The sequence below is a fragment of the Agelaius tricolor genome, unplaced genomic scaffold (genome assembly GCF_023055355.1).
Source record: "Agelaius tricolor isolate 1412-34295 unplaced genomic scaffold, bAgeTri1.0.p SCAF_11, whole genome shotgun sequence".
NCBI classification, from domain to species: Eukaryota; Metazoa; Chordata; class Aves; order Passeriformes; family Icteridae; genus Agelaius; species Agelaius tricolor.
Window position 1 is genome coordinate 14331765 of NW_027269271.1, and position 18385 is coordinate 14350149.

The 18385-nt window shown below is 40.1% G+C and overlaps 1 protein-coding gene across 1 annotated transcript; it reads right to left on the bottom strand.

Annotated features, from left to right (window-relative positions):
* Positions 1-6166: 6166 nt before the first annotated feature.
* DR1 (down-regulator of transcription 1) lies at positions 6167-17743 on the bottom strand. The gene is made up of 3 exons (XM_071436272.1): positions 17122-17743; positions 11548-11711; positions 6167-8317 (listed from the first exon to the last, which is right to left on the bottom strand). The coding sequence occupies exons 1-3, from the start codon at positions 17339-17341 to the stop codon at positions 8171-8173; spliced, it is 531 nt and encodes a 176-aa protein (XP_071292373.1). The 5' UTR covers positions 17342-17743; the 3' UTR covers positions 6167-8170.
* Positions 17744-18385: the final 642 nt, after the last annotated feature.

Below are 18385 nucleotides of genomic sequence, written 5' to 3' on the forward strand. Positions count from 1 at the left end.
GTATCCCAACCCAGAGGCTGGACAACCATGAAGTATCAGGGAATACACAAAAGCCACTACTTTAAAATATGATTTTCAACTCTCTAATGCTTTCATTGCCTGCTTGAATATTATAAATCCATTTGCTTCCACTGTACATCCCTTCAGAATTATATCAAAACATAACCATAAATGGCTTTGCTACCTTAATTTCTGCTACCTCCAGTTCACCTAACCCATGTCTTCTCCATTCTCCCACCAACCCCTTCCATGCACATTACTTTAAATTAAAAGAACACCAAGCTGTATCTAATGTGCAGAGTTAAGTATGGCCATGGTGAATTCTATATTCAATTTTTTTTCATTACTATATTATCTACAGGCATAAAGATTATAGCTTTTAGATAATAACCAAAAACTCGAACAGTCACTGCTCTCGGCATCAATAGCAGCTTTCAAGCAGAGTGTATGGATTGACATACATATCAATAAGGAAAGATGGAGACTGTCATGGTACTAACTGAAGCTGCAGAAAAACGAATAGCAGAGGAATGTGTAGCAAAGAATCAGCAACACCCATTTTAAGATTTGCTAAGCAATATTTTACCATCATCTGACTTTGAATTACAATCAGAAACAAATGTATGTGCAGTTGTGCAAAATCTGCCTTATGCTCGGCATCCTAGGTTACTGTTTAATCCCCCTAGCGAGTTTTAGTTTCGAACTGGTTCACGCATTACCAGCACAGAGCGGCTCGGGTCACCCTCAGCAGTTTGGGCACGCACAGCCCTAAGCCATGTCCTGGGCTCGACAGCCGCCTGCCGGCAGCGCCAGCCCCGGCAGCGCCACGGACACGGCACCGCTGCTGCTGCTGCTGCTGGTGCCGCTGGGCAGCGCCACGGACACGGCACCGCTGCTGCTGCTGCTGCTGGTGCTCTGCTGCTGCTGCTGGTGCCGCTGGGCAGCGCCACGGACACGGCACCGCTGCTGCTGCTGCTGCTGGTGCTCTGCTGGTGCCGCCGGGCAGCGCCACGGACACGGCACCGCTGTTGCTGCTGCTGCTGGTGCCGCTGGGCAGCGCCACGGACACGGCACCGCTGCTGCTGCTGCTGCTGGTGCCGCTGGGTAGCGGCACGGACACGGCGCCGCTGCCGCTGCCGCCACTGGTCCCGTCCCAATGAACGCCTGCGAGTTACAGTAACGGGAAACCGAGAGCGCCAGCGACCCCTTGATTGTCCTACCTTCCATGCAACTGCAGGTCGTCACTTCTCTCCCTTAGAGGATTTCATTTCTGTGCCCAGGGGTTTAATTTCATGTGTACTTCCCTTATTTTATGTCTGGGGTGGCTCCTCCGTCCATGAGAAAGTTGATGTCCATAATACCACATTTAATTGATGCGTGGAAAAAATTCCAAAGGATCACAATCTGTAAGGAAACTCAAAAGTTATTCACATGTCAAAGAAAACTCTTTCCTTCCCAGTACTAAACACATTAAAAGAATAGGAATCAGGAAATAAATCAACAATGGGAATGAGAACAGTGTGCTGTGCACAGAATAGATATCCCACAAAGCAAATCCTTATTTACATTTCTATCTCTCCATATCACTTTAGTAAAGATAGCTACAACTCAGTTTATCATTTGTTCCAAGTGAGATTCTGATCAGAGACTACAGAAATTTTCAAATAATCCCAGAGGAACAAATCCAAATATAAATCACTTAACGATGAAAGAATTTTGGTTTTGTGACATTACACATTGTATTTAACAGAATTCAAAGTGCAATGCTTGCTCTTTGGATTTCAAAGGCAGATCAAATCCAACAGCCAATTGCATCCTAGTAAGAGACTTTTCCTCCACATCCCTTTGTACATTTTTCCCTTTGAGACAGGGTTACATGAAAGGGAATAATATACACAACTTATTGAGACTGTTGTTTTCCCTCCCTAACACACTCATCTTCCAGCAGCCAAGGCTTTTCCCTTTGGATTTACCACTATCTTGGTAAAGACAGAACTCTCCTTATGTTAAGATCTCATCAGCTGATAAATTTCAAACAATTAAAGACGCAGAACTTAAGGGTTGAGTTGTGCTGCTACTTTGTGTCCTTAATACCTAATCCACAAAAAGAAGTTATCATGTCACTATTTCCTATGTCCTTTTTCCCGTTAAAAAATGCACTGTTTTCAGCGCCGAATTAAAAATTTGATTCAATTTGAGGAATAAATTGCCCCTCTGGCTTGGAATATAGAGACCACGGAAGCAGGTTACAGAAATACATCCCAACACAGATGTGTTTGAAGACTCTCAGCATTCAGAACCTTTATCCTGTGTCCATAAAGGAGAAACTTTTAATGATGCTATTTTAACGCAGTCAATACTAGAGATTTCATTTTAGGGAAAGGGGCAATTCTCAATCCCTTTTGCACACAAGTAAACCAAAACCACAGGTACAGCAGTGAGTGCCATGTCCCCCTCCAGCCCTGCCTGCTCCTACAGTTCTTCCCACAGCACCGTGTGGTTCATGGCCCAGACTCCCCCATTGGGAAGGGATCCCTGCCAGCCCATCGCCTTCCTGAGAGCAAAGCCTGAGCGGTGACTTTTGAAAAACTTTTGAAAAAAGGTAAAATAATACTTATTATTTTTTACACTTTTTGGAAAAGATAACTCATTAACAGAAGTGATGTTGAGTTTAGACCCATTTTCACATCCTGCAGACAGGATAAATACCTTTTCCTATTCATTCAAAAACTGTCCCTTCATTTAAATGATATAATGTACCAAGATAAACTAATTTTTTGTCCGTAACATTTTATTTTGTTTACAATTTTAGCATAATATTTTTTTAAACAAATGCATCTCAAAAACTGTAAATTTTTTGTAGAAATGAAAATATGATTGTTTCCAACATTAGAACATATTGAAAAAAAACCAAGTTATTAATGATTTAATGAGTTTAGTTGCATACAACTTGCCTAACAATCCCAGACAAATTACCACAGGTATAGAATAGCTAATCAGATAATATGGAAGATATATGTAAGTACATACTTAAGATGCAACTGAATTTAAATTCTGATTTTTACCTTCTTGAATATTAATTATCTGTGTGTGAAAATGGTGCCAGTTAGGTGTTTACATTACAGTAGAATAAAAAAAAATTATATGTGTTGGTCACATGAATCCTTCATAAAATATTTCTAAATAGAAAATATTTCTAAAATTTTTACAGAGTGATGTCTCCTTTATTGCAGGCTGGGATGGTGAAGACTGTCAGATTTTGCTTTAGTAACACTGCCACTGCCCTGACAAATTTACTTCTCTTCCATAGATTACACTGCTGCCTAACTGAAAAAACAAACTACCTGAAACTAAAACATTGAATTTGATTTCTAATTCAGCTGTGGTTTTTCACTCTGAGCTGACAGAATGAAACTTGAACACAACATTAATGAAACCAAGTCCTAGTCCATAACCAGCAATCCCAAGCATTAGGCTATTACAAATAAATGTTTTCATCTCTGACAATGACTTTTACAAGTTTGTTTTCCCAGTTATTTGCTCTCTAGATGATTCACCCTACCCTGAAGATAACATCTTTTTCCTCTACATAGTGCAGCACCTTTTAGTTCTGTAGCATGTGAAAGTGTTAACTTCAAAGCACAGTGTAACATTGCCCACACCTGATTAATACTTGTATCATGCTTTGAAGATGTAAAAGTTTATGATTACTGACTAGTAAGTTTTGAACTAATACCAAAACTGGACTAATTACTACTGAAATGAGTGTGGAAATCATTCAAAGTTATACCATACAATATTACTACTCCAATGTTAGTCACCCTGGGTGGGGGCTGAGGGAGAAACCAATTATTTCCTTTGAAACAAGACAAAAAAAATCTCTGAAGTATTACAAAAATTAACCATATGAACATTCAGCCTTAAAATTAAGTGTAATCTTTACATAGTTTAATACACCTCTTATAAATCTTCACCCCAGATATGTAAAGCATAGTAGCTGTTCACATTTAAAATGCAGGAAAAAACCCAAACTGGTTCTAACAAGTATGGTCCATCCTTACCTGAACTTTTGGTTCAAGCTGTGAGATAGAAGTCTTCATGTATTCCTGCAGTTGTGCAACAAGAAATCATGGCCATGACAAATTAAAATGAAACATCTCTTTCCCCAGCATATGCAGGAGCATCATCTATTACAGATTTCCAGATTACTGAAGTTTCTGCTAGGTTCACCCACACAGCAGAACCTGTCTTTATTGGATTTATCCATGACTGATGTATGGGATTAGGTGTATCCAACTGGATTCACTGTCTAATTATTTTATTGCAAAACCTCCACTCCCCAGGTATTGGCTTCAGTTGTATTACAGCACAGTACCACAGAACAGAACATTTTCACTCTGCTTCTTTCCAGAAATGCACAGCTCTAGCACATTTGTTGCCCCGCATACCCAACAACTGTAGCAAGTACTTCCAAAGCCATTAATAAATTCTCAGTGACTGATTTCTGTAGCAATGGTGGCATGGAATCCAAACAAAAAGCACTCATTTAAATCAGGGAAACTAAGCACAAATGTATTTTGGAAAGGAACCTATTGGTCCTGATTGCCAGCAAACCTTAATGGGCTGACAGCAAGGCTCAAAGACACTCCTTTGCATCAGTGAGTTGCATCCATCCAGCATCCTTTAGTCCCAGCCAGATGGCACATGTATTGAGTGTCCTTTTAACAAGTCTGAGGGCTGCAAGAGCCAGTACTGACTGTAAGTAAAATCCATCTGAACACTGGCCAGCATCCCACTGATGTGCTCTCACTATAAAGCTGCAGAGTACAACTTTTCCATGTTAGACAGGTAAACAGTATAATACCAAAAGTAAATTCCACCACAGCATGCTTTATCTTTCATATTAACTTCCCCTCCTCCTCCTTCCACATTGTTTGGTGCATGGCTTACACAAAATCACAAGCCAACCCCAGAAAACAAAAATGAGGTACACATTTCAGAGTAAGGGTTTGGCTGTTTCACAGTGATCATTAAGTCACTCTACTTGGCATTGTTTCAAATGCCAAGTCACCTTTACTCGGCTTTGTTTCAACTGAAAACAATCTTCCCATACAAAATGATCAACCAAGCATTATTATTCACAGTCCTCCTTTGTGGAGGTACTTTTACAAAATCTGAGGAACATAATTTATATTTGTATAAATATAAATTTATACAAATATATAAATGTCCCTGGTTTTCAGGGACATTTTCCATTGTGGCAGAAATTCCAGTGTTTCAAAATGCAGCTCAATTAGCCACATGCAAATACTGAAATTCAAATACCATTTAAGGTATTTGATGTTTAGAAGCCCTAAGATACTCCTTTAGAAGTACCTCAGTGTAGTAAATACAACTATATTCATTATCCACAATGTCATACAGTTGTGCAATTTATTAAAGTAATAGAATAAAAAGAATTCATAAGTCACTTGAGCAATTTGAAAGTAATTATGGAAAACCCACAGATAATCTTATCAACTCAATATTTAAGAAACAGACACATCCTTATACATGTTTCTTGTGAGACAAAGCAACAATACAGTTCACTAACCAAACTTTATGCTCTATGTACCTGGTGTACCAAAATCATCAGGGGTACCATAAACTCAGAAATCTGTCTCCACTGAGCAGCTCCTGCATGGAAGCACAACAGCAAAGTAATATAAAATTTGTTTGTTGAAAGACCAGTGAAGATTCCCCCTGAAAGTGCCAGAGTTTATTTTCATACTTGGGGAAGAATGGCTGAATAAGTAATCTCTAATCATGACTACCCGAAATTAAATTCTTACTACCTCAGCCTCTGCCTGTAGCCTTTCACTTTATGAAAGCATTTCAGCAGCTGGTACACAATCTACAGGGCTTTTGTACAGCTTCTTAGGTGCAGAATGTCAAGTTATAAAAATGCATAAATACTAAATGCAATTCCCAAGAGGAAAGAGAGCAGGTCAAGCCCAGAAATGTTGTTTGCAAGCAATAACAACCCCAGTGCACAGCAATCCAATCCAACAGCACTCTGACTGTAAAGACTTCAGGTCACAAAAAGTGTCCAGTAAGCCAAAATAAAAACAGGGCTTCAGTAGTCTTTTTCTTGTTTATAAAGGAAATGAAGAAGACAGACTGTTCATTAAATATAAAAGCAATTTTATAAAAACACATCAGAATTTTATTGCTTGAAGAATACAGCATATGAAAAAGCACAAGAATGTCCAAAAAGAAAGGTCACAAAAATTCAAACATTACACCATACATACCAGATGCAGTAAAATGTTAACCTGATTTCTGCATCAGAAAAGAAAGGTGTGAAAATATACCTAGTATTATTTAGAAGGAAAAGACTCATTTAAAATAGAAAGTGTGAAGGTGTTACAGTACAAATTAGAAAAGCCAACACTGCACATTAACATTGTATCACTAGACTAGATTTTCTACCTTTGGTACTTAAACCTTTACAGAAAACCACTTCCTCAGTCAAACCTTGCCTAACATTTTATCTGGTATCCAGGAAAGTTGGGTTTTTTTCTTTTTTAAACTTAAACATTCAAACAAATACTCTTCTGAGTTTTCACTGCATTACTGCTTTTAAAGACATGTTCACATTTATTCCATATGCAACTTAAAACATCTCAAATTTAAATCAAAAGTCACTATGTGACTGAGATCTGAATACATGCCAATTGTATCTTGTTCAGATCTTTCTGTAAAAATGGGCCCACCATTTGCTGTTTGCATCCTGATGTAAACAGACTGCTGCAGCCCTCCTCAAGAATTCCAACTAGAGCAGCTCATGAGGACATCAGCTGGTAAAACCATCCCCATTGTCTGAGAGCTATGAGGTCAACTACAGCAGCATGCAAGTGGCTTTTCTAGTCTGCTCAGATTAGTGTACCAGAAGATATGCCAGTATTACTTCAAGTAACACATTAAAACTCAGCAATGGACACTACTGTGCTTTATTTCAACACAAAGGACAGCTGCTCATCTATTAAATCAACAGAACTATCAAAAGGACAAGTACATCATTTCTGGTTCATGTATTGCTGCTGATCACTCTTGAGGAACAATTTATCAGAAACCTGGACTTACCTACAAACCAATTTGAGTGAAGAAAATGTTGTCTCTCAACAAGGTATCTTAGTAATCCAGTGGCAATCTAGTCTGGAGAATGTTAGCATTATGCTGACAATGACTAATCAAGGTTAAATAAATTCTCTCTTTTTGACAAACACGCTGTTAGGGTCACTTTTGCCTTCTTGGTCTTAAATACTTAATCACTCCCTGTCACATCAGCAGAAAACAATTTTGTTTCTTTAAGTTCCAGCTTTATATTTCAACAATATGAATAAATCTGGACTACAAAATACCATCAACAACAGTTAACATTAAACTGGAGTGAAGTAAAAGAAGAGTTAGTTCTTCAAACCAGGCAGTCTTTGAAGTCAAATACTCAGTTAGGACTGTCAAAAGGATGTCATAATAAAACCATGGGTTTATTTTTTTTTCACCCCTATACAAAAAAAAAAAAGGACTGAATTTGTACAACTCCTATTAAACATACCTTTTCCTAGCTTGGTGAAAATGTATAATTTTCAAATTTTAACAAGTGTGGTATTCGAGCATATATAATATTTATTGCCATATACATCCTCATTTTAAAAAGAACTAAGAATTCAGACTCTTCTATGCTGAACTCTACTTTTTTTTCACGTTAACAGATTATGTCTACTGTACCACTCCCCCAAAAAACAATTAAAAATTCTAAGTAAGATTTTATAGTTTAGTTAAAAGGGAAGAAATGCAAATGTGGATTTAGAGCTTTTCGTATAAATCTCACTATATTTTATAAACATGTTGTTTATTGTAACACTGTTTATTGATCAAATAAATGACGCACTGCTATCTAAAATTTCCATATACACCATTAAAAATCCAAAGTTGATATGATACTGAACCTTAAATCTTCAAGAGTTCAAAAAGGACAGTTTATACATGTACAGCACACAACAGCAGACACCCCTAGAATACCAACTGCCAGTCCACAATGCATACAAACTTACAGGTAAGCATTCATTTCACTGTTTTCATTGTGCAGGAAAAGTATTTCTTAGTAAGACAACTCAGCTGGTGATTTTCAGATATCATCTTCATCATCTTCATCCTGAGAAGATCCTGCCTGATTGGATGCACTGGCTGAGGCAGCAGCGAGCTGTGCCTGTTGAGCTGCTTGTTGCATCTGTAGCCATTCCTGCTGTGCCAGTTCTGCTTGCTGTTGTCTAGCCTAGAGACACGAATTTAATTGTTAAGGCCATACATAGCTCATGAAGAATCTCTAGAACAGATTCTCTTTCAACGCATTTTTATCTGTACCTGCAGATTCCTTTTTAAATATATTTTTTTATTAACTGCATATGCAAAACCACATTGAGAAGTACCTTAATAATTTGTACCAAGAAGTTTAGCTATATTCTCTCTCCCTCTGAAGACACCACTGTTTTGAGGCCTTACACTTACAAAAACAACAGACAGAAACTAGTGTACTTCAGGTCCACTGTAACAACTGTGCTGAACCATTAACTAATGAAAAATTTAACTGAGGTTAAGCAAAGGAAACTTTAGACATCAGTTCCAAGGGATCTTAACATTTAATCACAGTTCAGAGATAAGAACAGCATTGCTTTGTTGATTACAAATACCAAAACTTCCAATTATGAAATCATCCAACTGAACCACAGAGACACACATTATCACAGAAACAAAGCAAGCCATTATCTTACTTTGCTAAGCAATCTTTGCAAAACAGAGCAAGGCATGGTCTTCTCAAATTCAGGTATGACAGCTGAGGATGGCTTTGCTACAGAAAGGTATGGACTTCTACTGAAAAGTGTAAAAGATTCTACCAAAACATTTCAAATAGTTCAGCTGATGAATCTTGATTTTTCTGTCCAGGGTATTCACTTGTTTTTTGGTAACTCCTGTTGATTTCAGCAGTATACTAATTAATTGTGTTACAGTTGCAACTTCAACTTCTATTTTGAGTGACCATTAAGAAAATGTTCTCAAAATGAAAAATTTCCAGTTCATTTTACTCTTCTACTTTTACAAGTCATCACTAAGACTATTATAATCTCTTTTCTAATCCTACTGCACTCACTGAATTTTCCTATTTTTTTTTCCAAAGTATCAAATCTTTTTTCAGTTTTGCAAACTATAAGATGCCAAAAGATAATGTCTGGAAAACAATCAAATCCTGCTTGTCAAGTTAGCAATGTGAAAAAATGGGGAGTGTTCTCTTTTTATTACAAAGTGTCACATTTTCCTCTGTTCTGGCAGTAAAAAAATACAGAAGTAGAAATCTCTTCTCATGAAAACTTTTCAGTATTTCAAACTTCAAGTGGTAGCACAGTTACAAGGGTGGAACACAATTTAAGATGTTGTAAAGTTTCAAAGGAAAGGCAGCAGCATCTGTCCAGGTAGGAAGGCACAAATTTGATCAGACAGGAGGTGACACCAGGGCTCCCCACTGAGCCTGATCAGTGAAGGTTACTGTACACTCAGAGAGCTGACACACGTGCATGCTCCAGGAAACAGAGCTCAGCACCTCACACTGGGTGCATCATCACTCTGTCAGTGCCCACACTCACAGCCACATCTGGAATGACAACACCTCACCACTGCAGAAATGGGAGGAGAGAAAAAACCCATACACTGAGAATTCCATTGAGCTGGATTGACCAAGAAGCTCTATAAGCATCTGGTAAACTTAACTCATTTACTGCACAAGTCCAGTGAGGAAGCCCCAAAAAAACCCCCAAATCTATGAGGACCCTTGTCTTGCACAAAAACTTAGACATGAATATTGGGATTAGACATTCCCTGACTTCAAATATTTACAATCATGCAAGCCAGAGGTGTCAAATATTTATAACAATAACAGGCAGGTACTTTCAAAATGGAGCAAGAAGTCAGCATTCGTGTCATGCTCTAGAATATTAAAAAGATGAACACAAATAAATAAGCATACATGCATGTAACTATTTTTAAGACTAATTACAGTACCTCCAACAGCACATTACAGCTACTATTTTTGAAAAATGAGACTGTCATCCTTGAATCTAAGCAAACGTTTTCCATATTACCAAACACTATTTTTAAAAAGCATTCATATAATCTTGTCAAACTGGCATGCACTGTCTTAAATTAGAAGTTAAGGCACAGTAACAGAATTTTAAAAGAATATTCTTCAAGTTGCCATTCCTTAGACAAAGGGGGGCTTGCATAAGGAGGTTTCAGCATTTTTTTTAATTTTTTTTTTCAGTGATACTCTGGAGCTAGTACTCCCTTAATACACCTTGGTTCTGCTGCTTTTTTATTTTGTGTATCACGCTGAGTTACTTGCACAAAATAGTAAGTAAAAAACAGGTATCAAACTGCATATTTGTAAATCTTACCCAAAATCCAGAAGCAGCCATAATGGTCCTTCTAATTTAGTACAGTCAAACAAGAGTTAGGTACATGTGACTTGATCATAACTAGTTCACTGCAATAGCTACATGCTATGCTGAAATTTTAAATGCCTTAAAATGCATTGTGCTATAAAGATTAAAGTAGTTGGCATGTCATGAGATGAAAAACAACAGTCTCAGCAAGATAAAAGTATTGCAGAGGGGAGAGAAGGTCACAGTAATCAGACATTAACTGAATAAGCATTTTCATCAGAGGAAATCAGACTAAGCAAAGTGAGAAAATAAGACTCTGGCCTTGATTAAGAGAAAGGAGAAATACCAGATAACTTTCCAAGCTCGTAGTTGAGACAATGGTCTTGTCAAACTAAGAGAGTAGTCGAGAGAAATATGGTGGAGAAAAAGAAATAAATAAAATCGGATTTTAGTCAAACTGGGAGATGATAAACTATCTGGGAAAGCTGGAAGGGGATAAGGCTGGGATGGAGTGTGTGTGTGTATGTGAGTACACTATTTGCAGGCAAATGCCTTTTCCATGCCTCAACAGCCTCTTTAAAAATTTATGCATGAATTCACTCAATTATAATCTTGCCAAGAATAAAGTTTCTTTCCAAGTATAAGAAATAACAATTGTGCACTGATGGTCAGAAACAGAAAAGCTATTTTCACTTTTGAATGCTTCAAAACGGGTAATTTCCTAGAAACCAGCTGTTATTCTTTCACTTCATCAACTAATTCTTAATGTATTCTCCATGATAGACTGGAAATACTCGAGTAGCAGCAAAACCCCATGCTTTTTAAAGCTAGAATATGAAATATGTTCACATACAAAGTCCTGTATGTCAAATCACAGAAGTATCAAGTGGCAGCCTCTTATTTGTTAACTTCACATTCCCCAATTCAAGCAGGCCACGGTCAATAGCATCTTAGATGCCACATCAATACACAAGGAAGGGGATATTTCTTGAGGTGTGCACATGTTTGTGTGGCCCTAGACTTGCAGCATGAATTATTCCAACCCCATCAGGACAAGCATTGCTTCACTTACTTGTGCAAATAATTCCTGTTGCTGCCTTAGTAGCTCTTCTTCCGGAATGCCGAGGTTCTCCAAGCGTGAACTGGCCTTTCTTCTCTTTAGTGCTACTGTTTTGCATTCTTGTAAGACTTCTTTTACTTCACTGATATAGGAGCCAAACCCCAAACTTTCTAGCGCTAGAAAGGAACAAAAAAAAGAGAAAAGACATTGTTTACCTTTTATAAAGTTTCTGATAATAGATACTGATTTGTTTAGTTAAAACAAAAAAAAAGCAAAACATTTGGTAACTTTCCTATCATCTGGTGACAAAAATCTCTATTCTTAAAAAGATCTGACAGCTATTTTACCTCTCTCTTCTGCTATGTCCTGTAGGAATACATGTTTTTAGGCTAAAAAAATTAAGGTTCCTCAAGTACAACCCAATCTTCTGCACTTGCAAAGGATTCAGGGCTTTCAGATCCACCATGCTAGAGACAGGCATTATTCTCCAAAAGACCTCTTTTTCCCATCTTTTCTATATCAGAATAGACAACATTAAGAAGTAAGAAGTCCTTCCTAACTGAATTTCTATCTGAATTTTCTCTCAGAGATTCTACCTTTCCAGGTTTGCAAGTCTTCAGTAGAAGGTAAATTAGCAACCTATAACAGAGCAGAAGTGATGCATGTAAAGTGTTCACAGATCCTTCAAAAAGGCAGAAATAAATAATATTATGTTGGGTTGCTGAATTTTAACTTTTGTCTTTTAGTATCTAAATTCCTCTATATAAAATGTATAGTTCACACCTATAAAGCTGTATAAAGTTATGTATAAGCTCTTTATTGTTTTATTTCTCAACAAAACCCCTTCTATTTATCTCCACATTAAAATGTATTCAGAAGCTAAAATCTTGCGCTTTTATCTGCCCAAGGAAATCGGTAAAGCAGCTATATCCTGCAACAACAGTTTTTTTAAAGAATGCAAAGGTAATAGAAAGGATTATAAAAACCCAGGTAGCACATGTGACAAAAGGCCATTTCCTCATGCACCATTTACTGTGACATGCCTCCACACACACCCAAAGTGAACCTATTACAGAATATACTGGAAACATTACATAAACACCAATTCTACTAGAAACAAGTATCAGTTTAATAAAAACATGGTTAATTTCCAGCGTTTACACAATTCAGAGTTTACAATACAAGAGTTGCTTTAACCTTTATCTTAATTTCAAACTTTTGTGACAAGCTATTTAAGAAATAGCACTAAACTGCACAACAGCAACCAACAACTTGTTACAAACAAGGTCTTTCTTACAGTAACTCGGACAATATTCTAACACCAGTTTTGTAAGCAACATCTTCCTAGCCATAACTACAGCAGCACATCATGGTACCATAATCTAAACAATAACCCAAAGGCATTCTCTAAGTTGTCAGCTTCCAACTTGGACTAAGGGAGACAACTGACACACTCTTCTCCAATGGGGCTGTGGGTGCTGCCCTCTAGTCATACAGAGCTGCCTTCCCTTTAACACAGAACACCTGGCAAATAAATTCACATCAGGCTTATTTCTTAAAAAAAAAAAAAAAAAGAAGTTAAAAGACAAACTGGTTTAACTGATTTAGAGATAATCAAATTACTTCAGAGACAGTATGCCAGTACAGCCTCAGCCCACACACAGACACTGGAAACACTTCTTCCCACAGTTTCTAGGAGAATTACCAAATTACCAAAACTTCAGAAACTTGTTTCATCCAGCCTCAGCAGAGAGGAGGCAAATCCATATCTCATAGTCCAGAACTGGTTATCTTAATACTCTACAGATATTTAAGAACTCATTCAATTTTAAAATGTAAACAGTATATACAGTAAATTTCTTTAAGTCATACTTTTTTAACCAAACTGAAGAAATCTACAAGTCTAACATCACTAAGACAAAGCATCAGAGCAAAACCAGAGGTGTTTGTCAAAAGACCAGGCTTGGCAATCTGCTGCATCAGAGTATGAGCAACTGCTGAGTCTGAAGTTAAGAGCAAGATGAGTTTTTATAGAAATTTTACATGGTCTTTAAAAGAAAATAAATTAATGGAAAGAACTTACAATTGTGAATTGAATATAGCACAGACACAAAAATAAAATTCAAACCCCCCCATGTGATACAACCAAGACAGATTTTTACAACTATTCAGTATAACAAAGCTATGAAGAACCATAAATTATTATGATTTATGCATCATAATAACTGCATCAAAATTCTACTGCCTGTGAAACAACTTACAAAGTTTACCATCTTCCTGAAGCACATAAAGGCTTACAGAACACATATGAATCATATGAACAGAAGGAATATGAATCCCTTTATACCAGCATGGTGCTAAAATGTGGGACAAGTAATTACTACTCTATCAGAGCTGCTATTTCATCAAAACTCCAAGCCTTTCTATTTTTTAGTCTTAAACATACCATCCTACCCAGATTGCTGAAAGTTCAGTATCTTCCTGAGACTAGAATTATCCCACCAAATGTAAACAGCTGAATTCCAAAACATAGCATTTGAGGGGGATAACACAACTCATATTTACAAACACCAGATCACAATTATCCTTTCCCCAGTTTCCTCCTACTCTTAATGACTGCATGAAGGTGCAGGTCTCTGAGTAATCAGTGACACATAGTTAGTACTACTTTTATTTTATAAAATCAAGTCATTAATATCTGAGACTTTGAATTTTTTTGCTCCTTTCAAAGAAAAAAAGAACTTCCAAAATAAAATCCCAAACATGAACAGTTGTGTGAGACTCTTAAAATTGTGCTAATATACACACTGTCAGTATCCTAACAGTCCAAAAAGAAGAGACTAGATTTGACATCAATCCACAGCCTACCTTACTGCACAACAGTTCCATGTAGACCAAGTAATCAAAGTAACCAACTTCATAAAAAAGGTGATTTTACAAGTCATCATTTTCAATGAAAATTGCATTTCTCATAAAAAGCCTGTTTTGTCACAAGTCATATAACACTCAAACGATTCCATTTTCTGTTCCAGGATGGAAGAACATTCATTTGCTTTCTAGAGCTGCAGATTCACAGCTGGGTTCCTGATGGTGGAACTCAACAATAGATCTCCACTTACAACTATTACATAGTCTTGATGCTTTTGGGTGCTCTCCAAGAAAGCTGTCTTGCATTTTGTTACCAGCAGTGAGTGTTGGCATAGTCTGAGAACATCTATCAAATCAGGTCTCTAATGAGATGCAAGAAGCCTCTGCTTTCCCTTCCCTATGCTATTGACAGCACTGTGCCAGTGCCACCACACAAAATAACAAGCAAGGACCTCTTCTATCTGAGGTATAACCCAAGGGTGGAGAGAGAGCTCTTGCTCAGCACAGGGCCATACAAGCACTTGAACAGTGCAGCAAAGGAAGGGGTGTCTCAAGCACCACTGAGCCAAACACCTCAGCACAGTGACCAAGGGCAGTTTCACCTCACCTCCACACAGTCCAGTGGCAGAGTGTCACCAACTGCAGAGTGCCTCTTCCCCCTCTTCTGGCCCAGCAAAACATCCTTCCTGCTTCTTGCTCCCAGTCTAGGAACTTCTTGTTTACAGCCCCAGTCAGCCAGCAAACTCACCTGAGAGGAAGCCCTGCTCTGCCCTAAATTCTCAAAAGCCACAGGGTCAGTTGCATCTGCAATTGCCAGATCCAGCTCTCAGAGAGTACCAAAAGACTCCTCTGAGCAGCACCTTGTGCTCAGGCTGGACCAGGTGTGGCCATTAGCCTCACTGACTTCTAACCATTCAGAAGGAAAAAGAGACATGGGTGACCACAACAAACAGATTTCAATTGCCTCGTTTGTTAGCATCATTGTCGTGAGGCTGCTGCATTAAGAGGCATTCAAAATAGCAAGTATCTAGATTGTATGAAGATGGATGAAAATGCTGAAATGCTCTACCTATATACACAATCACTGTTTCCAAACTGGCAGCCAAAACCCTCAAACCTCACAGAGGATCATCTGCCAGCTGACCAGCCTCTGAAAGGAGCTAATAGCAATTACAGCTTCCTTAAACATAAGCATAGCAGAAAATCCATTCCATCTCTAGAACATTACAAAAATTGATACATTGCAATATTTTACTACAAAGTATAGATTTAATTTGAAAATAACTTTTTCTAACCCTAAGATGTGATAACACAAGGACATAGAACCCAGCAAAATACTTGGCATGGGACCATCTGCTGATGTTATGCACACCCACTTTAGTTTCAGTTTGTTTTCCAAAAAACCCAGACTAAGCCTAGGACAGAAATAGGTGAATTTTTTTCTACAGACCACCACCACTGGGTACAAAATACTTTCATACACAAACCCTCTACTGCCCTCAATCTTAAAGATCACATCTATTCCTGTGTTAAGAACTAAATTCAAATGTTTTTTGTGGTGACTTGAAAAAACTACCCATGTATTAAAGAGCATCACACCTAAAGTATGCTTCCATGTGCAAGCACAGGTTTTACTTTACATCCTAGGCTTCTGTAATGGAGCTACTTTACTAAACTTGCAAGCTTACATGCATTTCATTTAACATTAGAGCTCATACATGCTACATATTTTCTTTTGCAGTTCATGACCCAGTTAAGTACTTGAACTTCTTCTGGTGAGCAAGTTAATAAATTTCAAGCGAACCAATTTTTTTTTTTTTGCTTAAACAGCAAATATTGCTTTAAAAAATCATACAACCACAACATTTTTTAAATTAACTTGATACCATCACAGCCCTGAAAATAGCTGTACTACAAATGCAGCTGTTAATATCTCTACTAGGTGGCCGAGTAAAGCGCTCTTTCACTACTGCTGCTATAAATGTGCTTGCAGCAAACACCGGTATCAACAACCCCGGCTTAAGAAGCAAAGCAAATGAGTTCTGACAAAAAACTATGCCTAATGCAGACTTCAGGATGAGGCAAGAAAACTCCTTATTTGTGACAGAATTTAAAGAAAAATAAACGAGACAGAGAGAGAACTCGCCTTTTATTCAAGCAAGCAGAAGTGCAAGGCAACAGCACAGAAAGATACGAGGGCATAGGTCACGTTTAAATGCTTTCTGCAACAGATACGAAGATCCAACATTAAACAATGACACTGTAAGGACAGCCCTAAAGAAATATACTCTTAAGAGATTCCAGACAACACTACCATGGAATAAAGTCTGGGCCCCACATAATCAATCTCCGACTATAAAGACATTTACTACATTCAGATTCTTAAAACACGAGGTCTCCATTCGAAAAAGCAGACCTCGTTTCCCAGGTACGAGGAAGCGATTTGGTGACTTCACTCACAGCATCACAGGTTCTCTGAAGCACAAAACCGGAGCTGGTCCTGAACACAGCCAGCAGCCGCTCTAACCACACAAAGACAAGCTCTCTCTCAGTGCGCCTGGCAAGCCGGACAGCACACGCTTCTCCTCCACACCCTCACCAGCCCCTGCCTTTGTGTCCTACGTAGCTACAGGCAAGCGGAGAGCAAAGCAGAGCACAAAGCGGTGCGGGACAGGAGCGGTGCGGTGCCCGACCCGGCACAGCGGGGAGGAAGCTCACCTTGTATGACGTGTTCCGGGGAGATAGTTTTCTTCTCCGATTTGTTGCAGATCTCGTTGGCCTCGGAGGAGATGAGGTGGATGAACTCAGTGCAGCAGTTGACCACCAGCTCCCGGGCGTCGTTCGCCACGCGGACGTTGGGCAGCGTCTCTTTGATCATCTTGTTGATGGCAGCCCTGGGGATGGTGAGGTCGTCGTCGTTGCCGGACGACGAGGCCATCCTGGCTGCGCTCGGCTCACGGGCTGCGCTCAGCGCCCGCGCGGGGCTCCAGGGCGCGGGGACCCGGCGGGGGCGGGCGGGGCCGCGGAGGGCGACGAGGGGCGGGGGACGGCGAGGGGCCGGGCCGGGGGTCGCTGCCGGGCCGGGGGTCGCTGCCGGGCCGGGGGGTCGCGGAGCCGGGAAGCGCTGCTCAGGCTCAGGGCTCCCTCGGCCGCGGCGTCTGCCACTGCCGCCTCCGCCACATCCTTCGGCCGCCGGCGCCGCTGCCTTAAGACCGGTCTGAGGGGAGGCGAGTGGCGGAACGCCCCGCGCGCGGCTCCGCTGGGCTCGGCTGGCCCCGGTCGTGCGGCGGCCGCGAGGCGGAAACGCTCCGACTCCGGCTCAACCTGCGAGGGACGGCGCTTCCGCCGGAAGCCGAAACAGCTTCCGCCGCCGGGAGCGCCGGAAAGGCCGCGGTGCCACGTGCGGGCGGCGGCAGCAGCGGCGGCAGTGAGGGGTCCTTCAGCCGCCCCCCTGCGCCGGGAGCTGCGCTCGGGCCCTACCCAGTTCCCCTGCCCTTCCCCTCGGCTCCGGCAGTGGCAGGGGATCCGACAGCCCCGTCAGGCTGGTCCCCGAAGCAGGACAGGCTCGGTGCTTAATCCGCAGTTAATTCACGATTTGCAGGCAGGGCTGGTTTTCCTCGGCAGCCATCTATTACACGCTATTTTCTGCTTTCACTCCATAACCAGTAGTGTGATGGTTGTATGAGACAGAATTAGCCAGACCACGATAGTGTTTGTGGAAGGCTTATTAAACCCACAGTCCTGGTCTTGCCTTGCAAAGGGAAAAAAGTGCCCAGGAATGCAGCCCAGCCCGAGCTGCAGGCCAGAGACAGCCACAGCTGAGCGACACCGAGGGGCTCCCGGCAGGCCCAGCCCTTCTGTGGACGTCTCTGTCCAGTACCCTGTGCTGGCCCTCAGCAGGTGCCGAGGACATCTCGGGCTGCAGAGCGGGGATTTGCCAGGCTCCCTTCAGCCCCACCAGCACTCTGCTGTCATTTAATTC